Below are 24,849 nucleotides of genomic sequence, written 5' to 3' on the forward strand. Positions count from 1 at the left end.
GGTAGATTAATTTTTCTTGGATTGATATTCTATTTTATTTATTTGTTTGTTTGAATATAAACAGGCAGCATTACCTTGGATCTGAGTGATGTCCACAGGTACTTATTGATTGAATTAGTGGCTGATCAATAGCATTTGTGTTTGCTATTAAATTTGGGGACGCTGTGTATTCAAATGCAAGTTCTGTGGGGAGTTTGAGTTCTCGTGTTCCTTTGGGGACCAAAGCAAATTCAGATTTCATTTCTTGGGCCTTCTCTTTGTGTTTTGGATTATAGACATTTAAGAGCATAAAATATTAAGCCTCCTAATGGATGGTTACCACTGAGAATGGCATATGATGTTTATTAAATGCTATGACACAAAACATGAAAACCAATCCTCTTAGTTATGAACATACATTGGTCCTGTTTTTTCCCTTAGTGTGCTTGTTTCTACTTTATAAAATAATGATATCACTGATATGAAAACCTGTTCTTTTAAAAGTTAATTTTTTTGTTTGCATATATATTTATGTTTTTTGCTTTTGCAATTGCAATTTGCCAGTATTAGCAGAAGTGAAGCAAATGTTTATTGTCCTGGACATGCTTCTAATTTACATAAGCAGTTTTGACATCAAATGAAGGACCTCATAACTTTTGAATTTAACTCCTTAGATGAAGAGCAACTAGAAGAGTGATGAGTCCTTAGATATTAAATAATCTTCAGAATATTAAATTTGTTTTCTCTTGTAGTGAGAGATTTTTCTTGAGGCTGAATAGAAACGGACTTCCCAAAGCCCCAGATAAACCAGAACGACATTGCTCTCTCTTTGTGGTAGGTGGCTCTTGTTTCATCTAGGAGGTGGATTCTTCCCACTGTGCTTTGTTATCTAAGGGAAATGAATTCTCGTGAGAGAAAATAGTGACTTTGCTTAAACCTTGTAAATACCATATAAAGTGCATTAGTGCCCAGAATTCTGAATACCACCATTCATAGACACACCTCTATTCATTTGTTGCATGTTAGAACCTGTAAGACTCAGAGTGACCTATGGTATTTAGAACATACTTAGTAAATGTTTAAAGAATGAGTGAGTAGGAGATTAAAATAAGAATGGGCTTTTTGTTTTTTAAAGGATTATTTGACATTAGTAGACCTACAGTGTAAAGTTGATTGTAAAGTGGTATTTTTATTATTTTATTTTTTTAAGTTTTTATTTAAATTCCAGTTGGTTAACATACAATGTAAATGTAATATTAGTTTCAGGTGTACAATATGGTAATTCATCACTTCCGTACAACACCTGGTTCTCATCACAACCAGTGCACTCCTAATCTCCATCACCTCTTTCACCCATTCCCCTACCCAGTTCCCTTCTGGCAGCTGTCTGTTTGTTCTCTCTAGTTAAGAGTCTCTTGATCTGCCTCTCTCTCTTATTTTTTTTTTCCTCCTTTGCTCATTTGTTTTGTTTCTTAAATTCCACATATGAGTGAAATCCTGTCATATTTGTCTCTAACTGACTTAATTCACGGAGCATTATACTCTCCAGCTCCATCCATGTCCTTGCAAATGGCAAGATTTCATTCTTTTTTATGGCTGAGTTATATTTCATTGTATATATATCAACATCTTCTTTATTCATTCATCTGTTGATGGACACTTGGGCTGTTTCCATAACTTGGCTACTTTAGAATTGGATTTTTTTTTTTAAGCATTGTTTGACATCAGTAGACTTACAATGTCAAGGTGACTATAGCAGTAGTTTTAGAATGGGAATTGAATTATATGCTTCTGCTACAAAATTCCATTAAGGATGTTGGTATTATCTTGGTCTTTCTTCTGTTATTTGTGAAAATAATGTGCTGTTACCTTTAATTACTTCTGCATAAACTATGAGTTTTAAAATAATCACACTTTTTTTTTTTTTTTTTTTTTTTTTTTTGTTTATTTTTTTTTTTTTTTNGGATTTGGGTAGCAGTGAGCTAAGAAGGGACATCTATATCACTGTGCACATTATCCGAATTGGTAAGTCCACCACTTGTCAGTGTGATAGGGACACAGCAGTGATGAGAAGTGCTGAACGAACGGTCTCTTTGGGGTTGTGTTTTCTTTGCTTTCTGGATTTGAAAGGAATAAATGCCAGTTTGGAATCTAAGAACCACCGAATTTGGGAATCGTTCCCTTGCCTCCCCAAACTCACATACACCCTCTGCACGCATCATAAATAGACTTTGCTCTCTTTCCATAGAAGTCATTAGGTAGTACTTTGTGCTTCATTTAGTTTTATTGGACTCCCTAAACATATTTGATTCAAAATTTGGTATTTGTCTTTTTAAATTATAATTCCTGTTAACAGCATAAATTGAACTTTTCAAATCTGGATTTCCTACAAGGTTATGAAAATTTTATACTAATTGGCATTTTCCAAAGTAGAATGCCACAGAGCATTACTGCAGAAAGTGCTACAAGAAAAGGGTTATGAAATACTGAATGCTGTATATTTTTTCCACTTGTGTAATATCACCAGCTCATAAAAGGGCCTGAGAAGCCCTACAGGGAAAATTTAAAATGCCTCTCTAACTTTGTTGGCCCAAGCTTTCTCCATATTTGATTTGACGCTGGAAACATTTATATAATGTAACATTTACTAACATCTTGCAGAGCCCTCTTTAGGTGTTCTGTACTGAACTCATACAGCAGACCCAGAATATTTTCACTGGTTTTTACTCATAAAATGTCTCAAAGCAGGTATTTTATGGCAGAGGAACTAGGTAAAATGAGGAATTGTGTAGCCTATACAGTTTCTCTACTAAAAGCCAAACCAGCTGATACCAGGAACTGTCCCACCTTCTTCCCTAACTGTGGCACATTATCTGCCTGGGAACACTTCTTCAGGATGGGAATATATCACTGTGCAGTCCTGCATCGTGATCTTTATCTTTATAGTCTTCTATCTTCTGCAGATGAGAACCACATTGTGTATAGAGAGAGGCTATAAAACATGTCGCCGTTTCAACATAGATTTTCTATATATTTTTCTCATAAAAATCAGTTCTGAAAACCCGTTTTCATTTTATGCTATTTTTGTTTATTTGAGGGGCAGTTGAAATTAAAAGGAAAAAATGTAAACTGTTTTTGGTTTTAATTTTCTTTTTAGAAGTGAGTGAATGGAGGGAAAATTGCAAAGAATCTCTTTTAAATGTTGGAAAAGTTGGAATGCATGCTGCAGTGTATTTATGAGATGAAGCTTGTGTGTGTGCCCAGGATGACAAGGGTGCAGTCTATTAGGTAATTCTTCGTGTGTGTGTGTGTGTGAGAGAGAGAGAGATTCAAATTTGTAATGCCAGTTAATGTAAAGCTTGGTTTTGGATATTAGAGCTTAAACACTGCATTTGAATATAACTCTCTTCGGTACTTAGAGAAAAAGTGCACTCCTTTTGCTTTCTGAACTTTTTAAAAGTCATGTACAGGTTTTTGGTGGTAGAAACACATACGGCAGATGCACTCTGTGTTCTGGTTGCCTGTGGTCTGGGCGGCTCTACTGCTGAGGGAGCCACTTCCGTGGTACTGGTCACATGGTTGTCTATGGAACATATGTTGTTGAATTAGTGATTGCATGTTTTACTAAGATTTTTTTTTATGATTGTTAAGTCAGAATGAATGTTGAATCAGAAATTACCTGTACCCCTTCCCCCGCCCCAAACTTTGGTCACATTAAGGCTTCACTGAGATTCCTGCATAAACTGCCTGGTGGTTTGGCAGTTACTGGTTAGCTGTCTTGAGAGTAAGAAGAAATAACGAAGGTAAGAAACTCTGAGAAAGGGCAAGACTTCAACTGCTGCAGTGAAATTAAGGAGTGGAGGATTGTTGTCTATCAGGGAAAGATACTTCTTACTTTTTCTAAAATGTCCCTTATACCTGCTTTAGTAAGAACAGGGCACGCTGACCCTCACTGGCTGCAGAGAACAAGAGCGATAGCACCTTGCCTCGGAATTTAAGCCCAGATCTTTGGTTAGAAGCGGAGGGAAAAACAGAGAAATAGCTTTAGATCCTCCTGCCCATCCATCCCCCTCAAGGTTTTTCCACCTCTATGTTTCTCATTTTGGCTTTTAGCTGGTTCCCAAAACTGTTTACTAAATATTACTAATTTTTTTTTTTTGCCTTCCTTTCTGCCTAGAGAATTTTCCTAGAAATCTGACCAGAACTGTGAACTTGGATTAATTCTAGAGTTGGGATCACCAGGGCTGGCACCAAATAGTGTTTTCGGTGCACGACTTAGAGCAAAGNGATTAGTGATTGCATGTTTTACTAAGATTTTTTTTATGATTGTTAAGTCGGAATGAATGTTGAATCAGAAATTACCTGTACCCCTTCCCCCGCCCCAAACTTTGGTCACATTAAGGCTTCACTGAGATTCCTGCATAAACTGCCTGGTGGTTTGGCAGTTACTGGTTAGCTGTCTTGAGAGTAAGAAGAAATAACGAAGGTAAGAAACTCTGAGAAAGGGCAAGACTTCAACTGCTGCAGTGAAATTAAGGAGTGGAGGATTGTTGTCTATCAGGGAAAGATACTTCTTACTTTTTCTAAAATGTCCCTTATACCTGCTTTAGTAAGAACAGGGCACACTGACCCTCACTGGCTGCAGAGAACAAGAGCGATAGCACCTTGCCTCGGAATTTAAGCCCAGATCTTTGGTTAGAAGCGGAGGGAAAAACAGAGAAATAGCTTTAGATCCTCCTGCCCATCCATCCCCCTCAAGGTTTTTCCACCTCTATGTTTCTCATTTTGGCTTTTAGCTGGTTCCCAAAACTGTTTACTAAATATTACTAATTTTTTTTTTTTGCCTTCCTTTCTGCCTAGAGAATTTTCCTAGAAATCTGACCAGAACTGTGAACTTGGATTAATTCTAGAGTTGGGATCACCAGGGCTGGCACCAAATAGTGTTTTCGGTGCACGACTTAGAGCAAAGTTGTAGTCTCTAGGGCTGTGGCGCCTGCAGAGCCAGGAAAGAAAACTTGAAATTAGGACTTGCGTCATGGGGAGGCTCAGGAGTTGGGCTGTACAGTGGTCACAGAGTGGCTGAAACCTCACTGCAGATCCCTCAGGTTGAGAGAAAGCACCGCCTGCTTCTCCCTTACTTGGCTGTCCTCACCAGGCACCCACAGCTTTTTCTTTCGTGCAGTTCTAGCCAAAGTGGGTCAGAAAAATCTGTGTGATATGCCTGCCCTGCATCAACTTCTAGGAATTTACAGCTGGAGGCGTCTGTGTGGGAATAATCCTGTTGAGAGTTTTAGGGTTTTTGTTATTGTTTCTTACCACCAAACCTCTTGTGTGATGTTAACTTTGAAACACTCTACCCACAAATCTAATCCCTGTGTCAGCTTGCATTAACAAAGGGACTGATTAAGTAAGAAAAATTTGTATTTCATGATATTGGTAAGTTCATCCTAATCCAATCTGTAATAATATTCAAAATAGAGATGAACTAGACTTTTTTTCCATATAACAAGTGAACAGAGTTTTAAATTTATTTGTCAGTTTTGTTAAGTAAAAGTATGACTTGTTGATAAATTCAAATAGGACCTTATAAAGTGTTTGATTTGCCAGTGCAATTTATATGAAAATAGAGGTTGAAATTTATGTATTACAGCATCAGTTCCAGAAAACACGAATTTTGCACATCTGAGAAGCAAATGACTTATTTTGACCATGTTTTAGTTTTGATTCTAACTGATAAAATGAGAAACTTTAATGCTGTTTATAAGCATTTCCCTAAAAATGATGCATTACTGAGGTAGTTTTACTTTATTACTGGTAAATGAAACCAAGTTGGCTATTCTCCCCTCTCCTTTTTTAATACTATTTAACATTGGATTTGGGAAGTGCTGGAGTCCTCTAGATGTCCTGTGGGAGAATTTTGCTCAGATGGAAAACAACTTATATATCTGTTGCCAAGCATCTGGAAACAGATTTGCATATTTTTTCATTATTTTCTCTCACATTAACTGGTTATATTTCAGCTTCAGTATACTTTCTGCCTTCTGTCCTCAAAATAATCCACTGGTAAATTAAATACAATAATAAATTAAAACATTATCTCAATTAACATACTTAATAATATATAACAATTTAAACAAGTAGCAACTGTGTCGAATGACCACCATATCAGGAGATTTCGGCCATTGGCTGCGGTATAATCAGCCTGAGCCCTGGGTCAGGAGAGGGCATGCGTGCTCAAGCATCCATCCGTGCTTCCTTTTTATACCTTCAGGGAATCTCAAGCTGCTTCCTTTCAAAGGTGAAATATTTAAAATAGTTCTTTAAATGTGGACCTTTCTTTAAAATTTTTCTGAAATGAAATGGACAACATTATTGCATTTATTGACATGGACTTCCTGGGTTGCCTAGACGAATCCTTAAGGGGAGGGTTCCGAAACATGGGACCAGCTCCAGTCTTCAGGTTTCATAGATGACAGCTGGTGCCCAAGGTCACACAGCTTGGTAAGGAGAGTCAAGAACTAAAGCAACATCTTCTGTGTCCTTTTAATTGCCCAGTTGCACTTTATAGGGCCTATGTGTCTATTTAAGATGCACTAATCAAATGGCTTCATGGGCCATGTTTGCTTTTCAATTGAACAGGTCGAATGGGGGCAGGAGAAAAAAAGAATGCCTGTAGTGTCCAGTACCGGCGACCCTTTGGCTGTGCGGTCCTTAGCATCGCTGACCTGCTGACAGGAGAGACAAAAGATGACCTCATCCTAAAAGTGTACATGTAAGAAGCATGCGCGCAGTGGGAGCGGGGGGTGCAGAGGCACGTGTGGATCTTTCGTGGTGAATACTACTCCGTTTGCGTAATGGAGAAGCAAGGGAAGGGTTGAGTTTAGGAGCCACTCCTCAAAAGCAGTCTGTAACCTCACTGCAGGTAAACCCACAAACTACCATTCACCAGTCAGAGGAAGTATGAAACCAAGAACTCAAGAACCCAAACTTTGTCAATTGGGTAGACCATCTGTGTCACAGAGCACCTCCTATGAATTTAAAAGCGTAACCGTTTTACCTTCAGAGGGTTAGTTTGTTCTCAGAAAATGGAAATAGTTTCTAACATAAATTAATTAGAATTGAGAACAGAATGCTCAAATAGATGATTTCTCTTCTCTTTCATTTATCATTGGTTTGCTAGGCCTGCCCAACAGAGTATCGTGAAGAGCAAGGCTTAAATAGCAGAAGTTTATTGTCTCACAGTTCTGGAGTCTGCAAGTCCTAGATCAAGGTGTTGGCAGGTTTGGTAACTTCTGAGGGCTGAAAGGGACAAATCTGTTCTGTGCCTCTCTCTCCTACTTTCTGGTGGTTGCTGGCAATTTTTGGTGTTTGGTGACGTGTAGCTGCACTGCCCAATCACTGCCTTTACTCTGTGTCCACGTTTCCCCTTTTTATAAGGACATACTTATGTTGGGTTGGGTCCTACCCTGGTGACCTAATTTTAACTTGATTACCTGTATAAATGTCCTGTTTCCAAATAAGGTCACATCCTGAGTTATGAGGGCTTAGGACATCAATATTCTCTTTTTGGGGAAGAGACACAGTTCATCTCATGGCACCCCACTGAGAAAATCACTTAATGTATTCCACATCCTAAGTTAGGTGATTTTTTTAAATACACATAGTTTCAGATCACCCCAACTTGAGCATCTCCCCTCAGGTTTGGAACTTGAGAGTTGACACAGTGTCACACAGTGACACTCACTGGGGCAGTGAGTGTGGGGTTTCCTCATTTGGGGTTTGAGGACCAAACCACTGGCCATCTCCATGAATGATTTTGCTTTAGTTTCCATTCTGTCTGTGGAGTTGATATACCCAATGTGCGCCAGCAGTTTTCATATGTTAGGTTAATACAAGTGGCCCACTGCCTGTGGGACATAGACTTCAGATTGCTTTTTGACCACTCCTGGAGGGTTTCATGGATTTATCCATTCTCTACCCAGTGCCCCCAGGACCTGTGCCACACAGTTGCTAATTAGTTGACAAAGATTTGTCTGTAGCCTGTGGTTTAGGACCAGAAGCTCTGTCTCTTTTAAGAGGCATAAAATCTGTGACCTTGATTTTAAACCTGAAAACTTCTGTGAAACAAGTGGGTAGTAAAACTCACTACTGTTTTTATCACGTGGCAGCCCTCAATTTTGGTGGCTGGGCTTTACTCCTTTTCCCAAACTCTCCTCGCGATCATAAAATATAATGGATTTGAAATAATTCTAATGCTAATGACCACCATTTACTGTGTGCTTACTCTGTGCAAGGAACTATGTTAAGCATTTTCCATGTATCCTGTCATTTTATCCTCATGACATACCCATGAAGCAGATGCTTTTGGCTCTGTTTTCCACATAAGTGGACAGAGAGGCTAGATAATGCCCAGAGTCACCTGGCTTGGCAGAGTGGGGTCCACATTTGAAATCAGGACTGTCTGACTCCAGACCTTGAGCTGTCACAAACCGGTCCTATGCTTTTGGGCGTTACTTGACACCACTGTCTAGTAATGTGAGAATGATGCTATTGTGTGGCATTGTTTTTTACGAAAATAAAACTCTCACAAGCACAGTCTCAACATTTCTTAGAGTCGTCTTTCCAGGTGTGGGTAGCAAGCACTGTATTTATCTTGCCATTAGGAACACTGTATTTATCTTGCACGCATCAGCCTTGATTATGCAGCTAGCTGAGGAAGACCCATGCCTTCCAACGCTGCCTATGGGAGGCGTTCACTCTCTTAAAAATCAGTTGTATTGCTTTTTGTGGTTGTTATTGTCTGTGCTTTTATAAGCACCAAATAAGGTTTTAAATTATTCTTGCTGGAAGAGAGATCCCCTTAAAAAAGTGCCACTTCAGCAAATTATGAAATCTGTTTCAGGAGGAATGCTAGCCAATCAAAACAGTCACTGTAGATTAAGAAGAAAGTGTGATTATAGTAAAACATTTTTAAGGAAGTGCCTGTTAAAAATAATTTGGAAGAAATCCCTGTTTGTTAATGTGACTGAATCCCTAACCCATCTGGGACTCAAATATAGAAGAGTAACAAATACCTCATCTGAGCCTGGAAGATATTTCAGTCACATACTTGAGCTTTGATTTTCCTTGGAGCTTTATAGGTTAAAAGCATGAATTTTGGAGTTACTTAACTAATAGGAAGCAAGCCATCTTTCTTCCTTCCCTACCGAGCTGAAATAAGAAAACTAGAGACAGAAGCTACTTACTGGTAATCTGATATTTTCTAGCTGGACAGGTGGAATGGTTTCATTTCATCTTAATTTCCCAGCCTTCTAAGAGTCATTGCTCTGTTTGGTACCCTACTGTTAAGTGGCTTGACAATAACCTCTGTCATATTCATCCTGGAAAAGTCTATGGGGATGCATTAAATAAATATGTAAGCAAATTGTGAGTATCAGGTACAGACAAAGATCACAAGGAAAAATCTGTGGAACATTTTGATTGATATGTGTATAGAAGCTTGATGTTCAGGACACTTGGGAGGGAGCATTTGTAGCTATCAAAAAATAGTAGTTATTTCTAAGCATGTTCAGATGAGGAAGGCTCTCCCCAGCCTAATGGCAGTAAGACGGGGTAACCAACCTTGGCATTTAGGAATCCTCAGGAGTTGCCAGTCAGAGGGACATCCATCCATTTACTGAGGCAGCTCGTGCTGTGTAAGCACCCACTGTGTCCACAGTCCTGAGGGGGACACACATCAACATGATCTATTCCTCAGGAACCTGCAGAGTTTCCTAGGTGAGCTACAGCATATGAACAAATAGACCATGAGCTAGGAAGCGATAAGAGCTACAAGAGCAAGGTACAGATGGCTGTGAGAGTAAGAAGATGGAAAGATGCCTTTTAGCCCAGAAGAGGAAAAGCTGGGGAACTTTAATTACCCTTCTGTGCCAGGGTATTTTTAATCACCCCAGTGCAAGTTGTGTTAACCTCAGCTGCATTTTGCTTGATTTGTAGCACTTTGATGCTAGCCAAATTTAGTTACGTCACAGTGGGCAGAAACACACTAATGAGAACTAACAGTCGCTGAGCATTTACCATATGCCAGGCATTATCCTAAGCCCAAGCTCATTCAATTGTAGTATGGTACCCCCATTTCACAGATGAAGAGATTAGGCTTGGGGAGGGTAAATAACTTGCCCAAAGAACGTAACTCATTTAATAGTGAGGGTTCGAATCAGTCTGCACTGCCTTCACTGTGTGCATTGTTCCTGAGATTCTGTGGGAAGAGGGACTCTCATCATATGTGAGTTCATCACAGCTACTTCTGGCTTGAAGTAGGTGGTCATGCATTTACCAGATGTGGGTGTCCTGCTCATCATGGGGCAATTATGCTAAAACTGACTGGTTGTTGGGAACTCCCCAGGAGATTTAAGGAAGCTGGTTATGGTGATTATTCCAAAAAGAGCAGGTGTGCTATTAAAAGATCATTGTTTGATCTCATCCATCATTCAGGCTTAACAGAGTGTTAATGTTTTCATAGGTGTAACACAGAGAGTGAGTGGTACCAAATCCACGAGAACATCATCAAAAAGCTGAATGCACGTTACAATTTAACAGGCTCCAATGCAGGTGAGTGTGTGGCGCTGGCTGACTCTACCTCCAGTTTTCTTTTCAGGCCTTTTATTTTACTTATCTTTGTAAGAAGGGAACAGGCTGCCTTTTGTTTTTCTCTGCATTCACTTCGTAACTTTAAAAAATGTCCAGTCAACAATCAGGTATGCCTCCCTGTGCTATGATAGGCTTGTAGCTATAACTCTCTTTAAAAAATGTATTCTGTTCTGGTTTGAAACAAGGCAGAGTACCTGAATTTGTTTAATAATACCACGTCTTGAGACCTCTCAGCTTTTACCATTATTAAAAATCAAATGACAGATATGGTTAGGTTTCTGACTGTTATGTGGAATAGGTTTGATGGATGGAAATTGGTCAGTAAGGTCCAAGAAAAACATGCTTCACTGCCTATAGCTGGGAGCATCATTAGGCACTGGAAAATAAATATTCAGGTTTATGCATTGAAATTGAATAAGAGGGTAAATGATATTGACTACAGTGTTATATGCAGAAAAATGTATGCACACTTGTTAAGGAAACTGAAATATGTAACATTGTAAGTTATGTATAATATGTGGTACACACTCTTATCCTAATAAACTTATAGAGTCTATTATCTAGCATATAGTGACATCTTTAAGTTTGCTCAGTGGACAGAAACTTGGTGAATATTGCTTGCTGTCCCCCCTTCAAACCATGTGGAAGCAAAGTAAAGTACATAGCTATATGCTTTCAGTGATGTCAAGAAAATTCAAATTAGGTAATCTATTATTTGAACTGAATGTATTGTTTTTACAACTGGCTTTTAAAGTAACTTGAATGTAGATATTTATGTTCTAGTCCATGTTGCCTGGTAAGGTAGAACATGGATCTAAACTCAGACCACCTTTTTCTCAGACCTGTGCACATCTTACTAGGCCAAACTGACCCACAAAGAAAAAGTAACTGCAGACAGAAACTTTCTGGTTCATGGACAGCCCTAAGTGTCCACAGGTCACACCTATGGCAACACTTCAAGCTATAGTGAGTGGTGAAGTCGGTTTTCCCCTCTTTTGCCCAAGAGTTGGGGAGGTAACTTGGGTTTTATCTCATTCACACGCAGTCCTCCATCGACCACTAAATAAACAATAGATCTGGAGTTCATGAGGGCAGAGGCCCTGAAGGAGGAGATGGTAGTAGTAGAATACAACATGAAGTTCTATATTTCAGAAACAGGTATATATACTTCACTTTTTCTGTGACTAGTTGTGTATGGGCCAAATGATGTAAACCAAATGTACCCTCACAATGAACAATCCTAAAATTTGTATGGAACCACAAAGACCCTGAATAGCCAAAGTAATGCTGAAAAAGAAAAGCAAACCTAGAGGCATCACAATTCCAGGCTTTAGGCTATATTACAAAGCTATAGTTATCAAGACAGTATGGTACTGGCACAAAAGCAGACACATAAATCAATGGAATGGAATAGAAAACCAAGAAATAGACTCCCAACAATATGGTCAACTAATCTTCAACACAGCAGGAAAGAATATCCAATGGAAAAAAGATAATGTCTTCAACAAATGGTGTTGGGCAAACTGGAGGGCAACATGCAGAGGAATGAAACTGAACCACTTGCTGATGTCATACACAAAATAAATTGAAAATGGATGAAAGACCTAAATGTGAGACAGGAACCCATCAAAATCCTAGAGGAGAATATAGGCAACAACGTTTCTGACCTCTGCTGGCGCAGCTTCTTACTAGACATGTCTCCAGAGGCAAGAGAAACAAAGCAAAAATGAACTATCGGGACCTCACCAAGATAGAAAAGCTTCTGACAGTAAAGGAAACAATCAGCAAAACTAAAAGGCAGAATGAGAGAAGATATTTGCAACTCTGATATCTGATAAAGTGTTGGCATCCAAAATCTATAAAGGACTTATCATACTCAATACACAGAAAACAGTCCAGTGAAGAAATGGGCAGAAGATGTGAATAGACACTTTTCCAAAGAAGACATCCCGATCACTGACACATGAAGAGATGCTCAGCATCACCTCCATCAGGGAAATAAAATCAAAACCACAATGAAATACCACCTCACACCTGTCAGAATGGCTAAAATTAACACAAGGAACAACAAGCGTTGGCGAGGATGCAGACAAAGGGAAACCTTCTTACACTGTTGGTGTGAATGCAGTCTGGTGCAGCCACTCTGGAAAACAATATGTAGGTTCCTCAAAAATGTAAAAATAAAACTACTGTAAGACCCAGCAATTGCATTGCTAGGTATTTATCCAAAAGATACAAAAATACAGATTTGAAGAAGCACATGTCCCCCCGTGTTTATAGTATCATTGTCAATAATAACAAACTATGGAAAGAGACCAAATATCCAACAGCTGATGAATGGATAAAGAAGACGTGGGGTGTGTGGGTGTGTATCATATGTGTGTGTGTGTGTAATATAAGTCATTAAATATTACTCAGCCATCAAAACGAATGAAATCTTAACATTTATAAGAACATGAATGGAACTAGAGTATATTATGCTGAGCAACATAAATCAGTCAAAGAAAGACAAATACCATATTTCATTCTTATGTGGAATTTAAGAAACAAAACAGATGAGCACATGGGAAGGTCGGGGGAGAGAAGAGAAAGAAAGAAAGTACAATAGAGAACAAACTGAGGGTTGTTGGAGAAGGATGACTGGGGGATGGGCTAAATGGATGATGGGTACTAAGGAGGGCACTTGTGATGAGCACTGGGTGTTGTATGTAAGGAATGGATCACTGAATTCTACTCATGAAATCAATATTGCACTGTATGTTAACTACTAGAATTTAAATAAAAATTTGAAAAAGGGAAAAATAAAGATGAAAGACTTTCTAATGAAATAAATTTAAATTATAGACTATTAAACCCTAGGACATGGTGATCGTTAACTTTGTGTCAACTTGGCTAGGCCATAGTACCTAGATACTTGGTCATACATTCTAGATGTTCCCTGAAATTATTCTTAAATGAAATTAACATTTGAATTCGTGGACTTTGACCAAAGCAAGCTGTCCTCTGTAATGTGGGTGTGCCTCAACCAGTCATTTGAAGACCCTACCGGAAAAGGGCTGACTTCTCCGTAGAGGAAGAGAGTATTTTGCCTCCAAACTGCATAACTGCACTCCCCCCTGGACTGCAGTATCAACTCTTCCCTCAGTCTCCAGCCTGCCCCTCCTACTGTGCAAATCTTGGACATGCCAACCTTTGCAATTGCTTGAGCTAGTTCTCTCTATCTCCAATTGGTTCCGTTTCTGTGGCTGACTAATACAGCCGTGGTTCCATTTTTTATAAACATCTTTTCTAGTCTTTATGGCTAGATTTGGGGGGTAATTTTGGGCGGTGGTGAGTGTTATTGTCACTAACTGCGTATGTATAATTGTGTATTCCTTTATTACTTTTAAAAGGTTACTATGATGTTTTCATCTTCCTTATTAATACAAAGTGTTAATAAATATAATTTAAGCAGCTCCAAATAAACAAACATACAAACTCTCAGTAAGATTTCAGAGATACCACTTTTCTTAAAGTGAATCTTGCCAAATTTATTGGTAGGCAAATCCTAGTTAGTTTTGTTCTAAACCTTTTGGGTTTCATGATACCATGGAATATTTTTTATCGTTCAGTCCCTCTAGACCTGTGCTCTTCAGTTCATTCAGCACTAGCCACATGTGGCTATTGAGCACTACCTGTGATGCACTGGGATCGAGGTGTGCTGTCATTATAAAAATACATACTGGATTTCAAAAACTTCATAGAAAAAAATGTAAACTATCCCATTAATTAATTTTTCCCATCAGTAATTTTATATTGATCACCTGTTGAAGGACAACATTGTGGAGATACTAGATCAAATAAAATATATTACTAAAATTAATTTTGCTTCTTTTTACCTTTTTTACCATGGCTACTAGAAAATTTTTAATATAAATTGGTGGCTAAAATTGTATTTCTTTTTTTTTTTCAATTTTTTTAAATGTTTTTTTTTGAGAGAGAGAAAGAGTGTGAGCGGGGGAGGGTCAGAGAGAGAGGGAGACACAGAATCCAAAGCAGGATCCAGGCTCTGAGCACAGAGCCTGACATGGGGGTTAAACCCATGAACGATGAGATCATGACCTGAGCCTAAGTTGGACGCTCAACCAACTGAGCTACCCAAGAACCCCTCAAATTGTATTTCTATTAGATAGTGCTGCCCTGGACTTGATTTAATTTTTTTTTTCAGTTCTTTTCATGCCTCACAAACAGACTCATTCTGCCTTCCTCCTTTCCTGCTGTGGGTAGAGGGATCTATAGCCATTATGTATCTTGTGGTTTCTCCCCTGGAGTCCCACTACTCCTGATTTGCCTGCATTGACCTCCTACCTGAATAGACAAATATGAAACTAGCCCTGACCTTGTGATTTTTCCCATGGATTGCCTTACTGTCCCCGCCATCACAGATACAGTCTTGACTAAGCAGGGTTTGTTGGTCTGCTCCGGTAGATTTCTTTGCGAGCCCCTTATGGACTCTGAACGCTTTCCTCTTTCCAGTGTGCCTTATGGAGAACAAAACTCCTCAAACCTAAAACTTACCTTGCAAAGGTATGTTAACCACTATCTTTGTTGGGTTGAAAATCTGGGAGAAAATTGGAAGTGATCTATTTAACTTTAAGGAGGAAAAAAAAAAATCTATGGTTAGGTGTAGTTAGGTTGAGTGATCTGATATTTTGAAAATTGTGCTCTGTGGGAATTTTAAAATCCAAAAGTAATGTAAGAATTTGAAATTCTAAAAATAGCCATGAAAATGAGCCTGGCTTTGGTTTGCTGAGCAAATGGCTATTATAACTGTCACCTCCAATAGATGTTAGCAATTGAATTCTAGGAATGCAAACTAAGACTGAGCCAGTGTGATTTACTGAGGCCAATTCAGTTCTGTGACTTGAAGTAAACTGTGTAAAAATCATTGGCTCTGGTTCAGTGTGTCCTGAGAGAAACGTCAAAATCTTTTCATATTATCTGGGTATTTATGAAATCCTAGTTCCTGTAGTTTGCACATGTAGTTTACAGCTAGAAGAAATCATATTGACTAATCAGGTCACTTTCCGCAGTCTTTTTTTTTTTAAATGCCTTAGCAAGATGAGCATCCATGGTTACATTCCTGCCAACTGTACGTTTTAATCCCAAAAGAGCTTAAAAGGAATTACCTAGATGAGGAGCCCACAAGTAGATGGAGAGCAGTTTAACTCTGTGCAGGGAGTGAACACTGTTCTTGGTTTGGCTGAAATGAAAGGAGGCTTTTGACAGTTAGACTGCATTTTGGGGGTTGAGCATCCTCCCCTTACAGAGCAATGCAGCCACTTAATTCAGTATTATTGAACTGCTGGAATTCTTGAAGACTGTATCAGTGTTTCTGAAATTTGAACATTGCATTTAGAAACTTTGCTTTCTAATATTGTTAAAAGAAGCTGGTACTTATTGGCACCATCTGTTGGCCAGAAATGTAGTATGTGACCTTTTTGTGCACCTTTGAAATTCTCTGTTAATCCATGTGCTCTTTTTTGTTCTTCTAAAGATTTTTTAAAAAATTTCAACTACATTTACTTCCAGAAAAGTTACATGAGTAGTACAAAACATTCCTAATTTCTCAAAGGTTAACATTTTACTACATTTGCTTTATCCTTCACTCCCTCACATTCACTCATTCTCTCTCTCTCTCCCTCTCTCTCTCTCCCCCCCTACCCCTCCCTCCTTCCCTCTCTCTCCCTCTCCCTCTCCCCCCTCCCCAATTATTTAGTATTACTGAATGGGTATAATTCTTAAGGTTGCTTCAGTGCTCTTAATGTCTATAAATATGTGTGTGTACATATACAGTATACATACAATACACACAAACACACAAATATATATGTACATATATCATACTTACAACACACACATTTTCCCCCTCTGCTTACTCCAGGACATTGGAACATGACCAAAATACAATGATCAAAGTCAGGAAATTAATGTTGATGTAGTATGCTTATTTATAGGTCTTACTCCTATTTTGACAGTTTTTTTGATGGCCTGTATAACAAAAGAAACCCAGGCTGTATTGCATGCATTTGTGGTATCTTTTCAGTTTAATCTAAACTTTAAATCATCCTCTTTGAATGACCGTGAAGAAAAAAAGAGTTCAAAATATGGTATTAAGTGGTGCTTTTAAGATGTTTTTAGGGGTGCCTGGGTAGTCCAGTCAGTTAAGTGTTCGACTCTTGATTTGGGCTCAGGTCGTGATCTCATAGTTGTGAGACTGAGCCGCGTGTCTTTCAGCACCGAGCCTGCTTGGGATTCTCTCTCTCTTTCTCTGCCCCTTCCCCATATGCTTTCTTTTTTTTTTCTCTCTCTCTCTCCCAAATAAATAAATTTTAAAAAGATATTTTTTAAAGCTTCATGCTGTACTTAAGAAAAACAAAGTGCAAACTAATGGAAGTACTGATTAGAGCTTGATTTTATTCTCTAAATTACCTTTATTTTGCTAATTTAGATATAATCACTAGCAATACTGTTTGGAAGATTTGCTATGTAGAAAAATTTTGCAGTTTATAAAAGCCAGTGTTTGAATAAATTAAAATAATCAGATGTTAAGTTATATATGTGAGTATACATGAGTATACATTTTTAAAAAGTAGTTTTCAGCCACTGGCTTATTATGTGCTTCATGTTTTTAAAAAATTACAAGTTAATAATAATAATTAATACATAATAGTAAAAAACACCTTTTCAACCTTGACAGAATCCTCAGCATATACCATTGAAATGTTGATTTCCAAAAATCATAAAATAAGGAGGGAAATTTCAAGGTGAAAATTCTCCAGTGTTAAGAAAGACATGTGAATTCCTTCTGAATGGTCTCATCCATTCCTGTAATTACAGCTTCCACTATATGCCAGTGGGCCACTCTCCATCCTTCATTTTTGGTCACTAATTTTCTTTTCTGGATAAGACTCAATGGAAGTAAACAATTTCAGATGTCTCTTATGTATTTTAGGTTGATGTTCCATAACTTATTATGTATTCCTTTAGTCTTATTTTTGCTATAACTGTAAGCAGTGGGCTAACCACTTCTTTAAAAAAGGCATTAAAGTCTTCCCAAAACTAGAAATAGCAAATCTGTGGACTAACAATTATAATTGCAAGAGTACTTGCACATTCTTATCATACCACTTATATGATAGAACACAGGCCTCCCAATGGATAGGGTTACTGCTTCAAAAATCACAGGGAGATGATTTTCAGAAGGTGAGCCTATATAGTTGAACCCTTTGTTTTTCCTCAGTGGTGTCAAAATCACATCCTCTGAGAGTTTAGTTGATTTGAAGAAGTAGTCAGCAATAGGGGCATTCACAAATTGAGTAATACTGATTAAAAGTCAGAAGTAGAGGTGTGACTATTAAGAGAGAAGAGTAATTGGTTTTCTTTTACTTTATCTTTTTTTTTTTTACTTTAAGTTGGCTTTCAAGTACATCTGAAAGAAGAGATACATCCTCAAATTTGAGCATTGGCAATATTAATGGTCCAGTGTCTAGGTTTTCAAGATGGTAGTGTTAACGCACAGTTGTCCTTTGGGTAATCTGGTCCACTGGATGGAAGGTTGAAGCAGCTATGACCCTCCATCAAGTAATTAACCATTCAGTAGGCTTCTGGTGCTGTCACACTCCCATTTTATTTATTTATCTAATCTGGCTCATTTTGACACTCTCCTGTCTTCTTAGTGCTTCTGGCTTTTGCTCCATCGACTGACTTTCCAACAGTGCTATCTCACTTGACAGTGCTCCTGCTAGACATTTGGCTTCCTTTCTTTTCTCTACTCCAGAGACTGTGAGATAGGTCCTGTCTCTGACCTTTCCATGCGAATACCTCGCTTGATTCTGCCAGGATTTTATTACTTGCTGCAGCCAGGGTCTACTCCTGAAACTCTCTGGCTTTGAGTTAGATCCACATTATATAAATGCTTCTGGTGTATTTATTTTAAAAGTCAATTATCTTACCTTATAGACTCCACATATAATTTTCTAATACTGAAAGCAAAATTCTGACGATAGATTTTGTATCATCACATGGGAGGGAATAGAAGTAAAAATTCTTGCTCTGATAATAATGAGGTCCGAAGTATTTCAGAAATAAGCAGATTTGACTGAAGATGATTTTATGACAGAATGTAATAATACCATCTTTTGCATGCTTTGCTGCTACCTCATGATGTTAGTGATTTTGTAGTTCACGTTTTAAAAGTCCTGGCAATTCTGTTTTACCCTTAGCCCCTACCTTCCAAACACAAAGTATGCAAATACTGTCAAGAAATAGTGTCTTTAGAGTTTTTCTACAGAAGAACAGCATGAGGAGCTGCCTAGACCCACTCCAAACTGAAACAGCTGTAACTGGTAAAGATCATATATTTAAAGAGTGTTAAAATCAGAACATTTTTCTAAAAGAATACAGCATGTGAAGAGATACTTACACAAGAGTTCTACTAAATCTTGGTAAGAACAGAGAGAGTTGGTGATACTGTGCCACACCCCACTTCCTCCTTCCCACCTGCCCCTGGTAAGCATGATGGACGTTCTCCTCCAGGTACCTACGACCGAGAAGATCGGGCTGCTGCTTCCCTGAGCTCTCAGTCAAGGGATACAGTGTCTGACTGAGGGGTGAAGGCTCCCAGCATTTTTCTTCCTCCTTAGTTCTGAGTTGCAGAGGCTAAATTTGTAGCCACAGTGGTTGAGAGCTAGGAGGCCTCCCTTTACCCAGCCCCTATTCATAGGGCAGTGGCTCTGCCTGAGATATAACAGACCAGGGATATTGGGGTAGCAGTTGCCCTTGCCCTGCTTGCTCATTGGATGAAGGTGCCACACCAAGAGAGGCAAGCTGAGAAAATCAGAGTTACTGCCCCAGCCTTGAACCTTACCCATGAAGCAAGAGTGTCACTCTAAAGAATAGACTACTGGACCCACCTCCATCTCTGGTATAGTGGGTCCAAGATTTAGCCTAGGGAGAAAGAGACAGTTCCTAAAGAGAGAAAATTCAGAAGCTCTCCTGTAAGGAAATTCTTTATTTGAAACAGAGTGTGCAGGAATTTTACCCTATGGAAATTCTTCAGAATTGAATAAAAAAGTGGAGATTTTGGGAAAAAGTGGTTTTTTTTAAAGAATGAAGAAAAATGAACAGAACCTCAGAAAAATATACCATCAGTGCATCAACATAAAAAAAAAGTGGGGATACCAGAAGGAGAGAAGAGAGACAGAAAGGAGGAATAAAAGTATTTGGAGACCTACTGGTCGAAAACTTCCCAGATTTGATGAAAAATATTTATTTGTACATCCAGGGAGCTTAGTGACTTCAAGTATGATAAGCAGCAGGAGATCCACACCCAAACACATCATAGTAAAAATGCTGAAAGACAAGGAAAGAATTCTTGAAAGCACCAAGAGAAAAACTACTCATCATGTATAAGGAACCCCCAGGAGATTACTACCTGATTACTCGTAAAATATAGTGGAGGTCACAAGGCAGCAATGACATATTCAAAGTGTTGAAAGCTTTTTAAAAAACAAAAAAGCGCACCAAGTGTCAGTCAGGAATCTTATACCCAGCAAAATTACCTCCTAAAATTCTAGGAAAAATAAGGATATTCCAAGACAGAAACAGTTTTTTGCTAACAAATATGCTTGGTAAGAAATACTGAAGTTCTTTAGACTGAAAGCAAGTGACCCAGACTATAATCTAAATCCTCATGAAAAATAAAAAAGACTGCTAAAGGTTAATTATGCGTTTATAAAAGACAGTATATATAGATGACTATTTCTCCTCCTTTCTTTTTTTTTTTTTTAAGTCATAGCAGTTTTGTGGGGTTTTTTGGTTTATTTATTTATTTTGAGAGAGAGAACGTGAGTAGGGTATGGACAGAGAGAGAGAAAATCCTAAACAACCTCTGAGGCATCAGCATAGAGCCCAACACAGGGCTCAAACTCATGAACTGTGAGATCATGAGCTGGGCCAAAATCAAGAGTCAGGTCCTTGACTGACTGAGCCACCCAGGCACCCCTTTCCTCCTTTTTTTTTTTTAACTAAATTTCCCAACCCAGTACACAGCCCCAGTTTCTACAGTGTCTTAGATCAGATACTCAGGAGTCTTCCATCCTTCCTTATTTTCCCTCATTCCCTCACATGTAATATACCAAAAAGACATGACTTCTTTTATGGCAACATATAGCTTCTTTATCACTTTTTCCATCTCAATTGCAACCATATCAGCATGAGCCTCCATTATTTTTTCCCTTCATATCTGTAATAGCCTTCAATGTGCTCGTCAGTTCCACTTCTTACCTTCCCAGCCCCATTTTCCAAAGAACACTAAGACAGCTTTCTTAAAACACAAATTGGACCATGTTTCCTTTATTTAAAATTCTCCAGTGACGACTTGTTGCATTTAGAATAGGAGTCATTAATTATGGCCTCCATGACTGCTGCTTATTTTTCTGGCTTCCCCTGTGCTATTAGGAATTTCCCCATCTTCCCCTATCTGTACATTATAGCCTACTTGTATTGATCACTTACATCTTTGTCATATCTTCAGTAACTGAATATTGCACATGATAGATTTGCCCCCAAGGCCTCCATAGAACTCCATCATTCAAATATTCAGGAGATTTATAATACTTGACTTAAACTAGTGGTAAGTGGGCATGCAGTGGGCATGCCTTTTGAAAGGAATATCGTCTTTGTGTATGGCACTTAGGGAACGTTGAACATTGTTTTGATGGAAGGTAATTTGTTGATATTCATGGTAGGGAGGAATAGGAACATAAACAGTGGTATTGTGTAATAATACTAGAGGCAGTGGTAGTTGTAGTAAGAGCAGCTAACATTGTTGAGTACATCATTTGTACTGGGTATCACTTGAAGTATTTTATGGAGTTGGTATCATTATTAACTTGATTTTACAGATGTGGAAACAAAGCACAGAGAAGTTAACATTTGACAGGGTCATGAAGCTCTATTATATATTTCTTGTACATGTATTTATCAAACGTATTTGCCATTTTTTATTTTTGCTTTGCTGTACATTCACAGCTACAAGTTATTTGGTTCATTGGTGGCAAAATGGCTGATCTAGTCTAAAATTAATATTGCCTGCTATTTATAGATCATGCTATGCTTGGCATTTTTTATATAAAAGTACAGAATTTCATGAATTTAAAAGGAACCATCGTAAGGAGTGAGTTGACTTCAATTCCTGTGAAATTAGAACTATCAATAATCAACCACATTTGATTTCATGGAAAGTAAGCCTTTTTTTCCTACACTACTGCTCTGTACACTGAGCTTAATCATGAGAAATAGGTTACTTTGTGACAGAGTCTAGATTAATTAATGTCTATGCCTTTGTTTAAAATTAGGTATCATATCATTATAATTGGCTCTTAAACATCTAGGCAGATAAAAATGTTCAGTTGAATGATTGCTTCTTTTAATAAGAGGAAAAGTTCTCCTTTAGCAATTTCATTTTTGGTACATATATTAAGGACTGGAAAAAAGTGATTGTAAAACATTATTGATATATTTAGCAAAATTAAAAATCTAACCTAATTGTTCAGCTTATTGGTTGTCATAAATTCCAGTTTGTTGGTTTGTTTTTAATCTTCCCTGAACTTTCAAATTCCCTCAGTTATTTTTCCTTATTTTAATATTCCTAACATATGCTTAACCCATTCTGCTTTATATTTTATTTATATGCGCATGTCTTACGTTCAGTCTCATACATATCCTTCTAACCCACCTTCCACCTTCCTCTCAAGTTGGAAGTTACCTCCATACCCAAAGTGGCCAGTTTGAATTGCGGTAGGAGAAAGATAGTGTACAAATAAACTTTGTATTTTTTAATGTAATTTTAAAAATTTTATTTGAGTATAATTGGTATACAATGTTATATTAGATTCAGGGGTACAACACATAAAATTTTAGAAGAGGTGCCAGCTCCAGAGATAGCATGTAAGGTGAGGACAGAGAACTTGGCTGACTAGGAAAAGAACAGAAAGAAAAATACAGCTCTGTGAACATACCCTGTGTCATAAATAACCACTCCTGAAAGGGTAGGGCTAATCCTCAGGCAGTTGGAATGGATGAATATTTGATGAGTCTCTCCTTTGTAGTGATGAGTAGTTTCTTCATCTTAATGCATTATTTCTTGTTCTGGTGACTCCAACCTGTGGATTTTTGTCATTTTAATTAAGGACCACAATAAAAATAGGATCAAGAATTTCCTTGATTAAAAACTAATTAGTACTGCAAAAGCTCTGTGGGTTAGTTCCTTTGGATTCATGCTATATCATGTTTTTGCTTTGTCTTATTGAAAGTACACCCACACTTGAATGCTTCATGTTGAGTGTTGTGGGTATTTTTTTCCTTTTAATTTTTTTATGCCAACTGAGTTGATGATCTAGGAAGAGCCAAGTACATTGTGGTGAAGCCCTCAGTTCATTTGGCCTTTCCAGTTCTTGACTTTCAGTGAGCTCTTCAATCTGAAGAAATTGAGTCATCTCGAAATGATAGTACCTTCCCCTCTCCTCCAAGTTGATTTCACTAGGGAAGACAAATGAAATCATTATACCTCAGGCTTTCATCTATAACTTCTAAACCTCGAGAATGAAAACTGTCGTATTTTCTAACCAAATTTTAGAATGTGTTCTTTTTAAATGCAAAGTTTTCCTTCTCCCTCATGGTATTTTGTCTGTTTTCCTCTGTCATTTCTTCATTCCCTTCCCTTATCTACTAGCTGGCTCCTCCCTGTTTTCCCCTAAATGGGTCCTCTTTACCCTTTGCATTCCTCTCATCTCTATGGCACCTATTATTTAGAGTACATTCATGTATTTCTCTTTTCCTGTTCATATCTATGTTCTTCCCTAACACATACTATTTTTCTATCTTGGATTTTATTTTCTTTCTTCCTTCCTCCGCCCCCGCCTCCATCTTGTATTTTCTTAAGCATTGTCTCTGACTGAATGCTTTTCTTTTTACATTATTTTATCTTCTGTTAAGTATTCAGTTTATGTTAAAAAAAAATCACTGATGGTTAAATAAATTTGCCCAATAGGGCAAAACCAGAATCCTAGTCACTTTCTTTCTTCTATCCCCTACCCTGAATAGCATGATACCTTTGCTCTTCATTACCCTTCAGATCTTTTCTTCCTTTACACATTATGTTACCAGTGTCTCTAATTGGATCCTTTGATGAGAAGTCCTAGTAAATTGATCTTCACTTGCAAAAAATCACAGGACGTCAGGAATTTTCTTAAGTCCATCTGACTATGTGAAAGCATTGTTTGTTGTACCCCAGATGTGAACAGTGTTCTCCCCAACAGGAGGGACCAGTCTTAGGTACCGTGTCTGGCATGCACTGCTATTCTACAAATATCAGCTTCTGATAATGTTAGTGATGATGGTGATCGTGTGGGTGAGTATTTTGAAGGCAAAATGACAGGAGTGGGAAGAGAAAAGAAACACCAGTAATGAGTGGGGGTAGTGGAAGAGCATGAGTCAGGAAGAAATAGCTGCTGGGACAGATGGATTATAACACATTAGTTTGTCTTCATTTTCCTGCCTTTGGGTTTTAAAAGGAACCAATAGCACCGCATAAAACTATCCCAAAGCTACATGCATTGTGTCGCCATCAAACTGTCCAGACCACTTATTCTCCCACCCTTCATTCTTTGTGGTTATTGAGGGACAGATGCTTCTCCATTCTGTTGCCTTCAATCACCCAACTCAGAAGGAGTGGGGGCGGGGAGGGCGAAAAAGGATAGATAGGTAAAAATGGCATGAAGATGTAATTAAAGTTCCAGGGTACCTGCCAGATTTAACCTAATTCTGACAGCTCTCTGACACATTCTCTTGGACCCACACACCAGAAAGTGTGAGGACATAATGATACAGTACTGTCCTGTCCTTCATTTCCTCAATCTTTGCCCCTTGGGTATACCTCATCAGATTGGAACCCCAGGGAATTTTTTTTAACAAATTTTCCTGATGTTTTAACCACTTAATTGAAAACCAAGCAAACAAACTAACAAACCACTTCTTTTTTTTTTAATATTTTATTTATTTCTGAGAGAGCGAGAGAGAGACAGCATGAGCAGAGGTGGGTCAGAGAAAGAGAGAGACACAGAATCAGAAACAGGCTCCAGGCTCTGAGCTAGCTGTCAGCACAGAGCCCGACGCGGG

General features: G+C 38.2%; 1 protein-coding gene across 1 annotated transcript in view; it reads left to right on the forward strand.

Moving 5' to 3' along the window:
* DOCK4 (dedicator of cytokinesis 4) overlaps positions 1-24,849 on the forward strand; it is a 429,867-nt gene that overhangs the window by 229,949 nt on the left and 175,069 nt on the right. Inside the window, 4 exon segments of the mRNA XM_077775067.1 lie at positions 732-812; positions 1,943-2,004; positions 6,619-6,751; positions 10,502-10,590. Of these exon segments, the coding sequence (XP_077631193.1) occupies positions 732-812; positions 1,943-2,004; positions 6,619-6,751; positions 10,502-10,590 (365 nt within the window).

Source organism: Crocuta crocuta, unplaced genomic scaffold (genome assembly GCF_008692635.1).
Source record: "Crocuta crocuta isolate KB4526 unplaced genomic scaffold, BGI_CrCroc_1.0 scaffold47, whole genome shotgun sequence".
Lineage (NCBI taxonomy): Eukaryota > Metazoa > Chordata > Mammalia > Carnivora > Hyaenidae > Crocuta > Crocuta crocuta.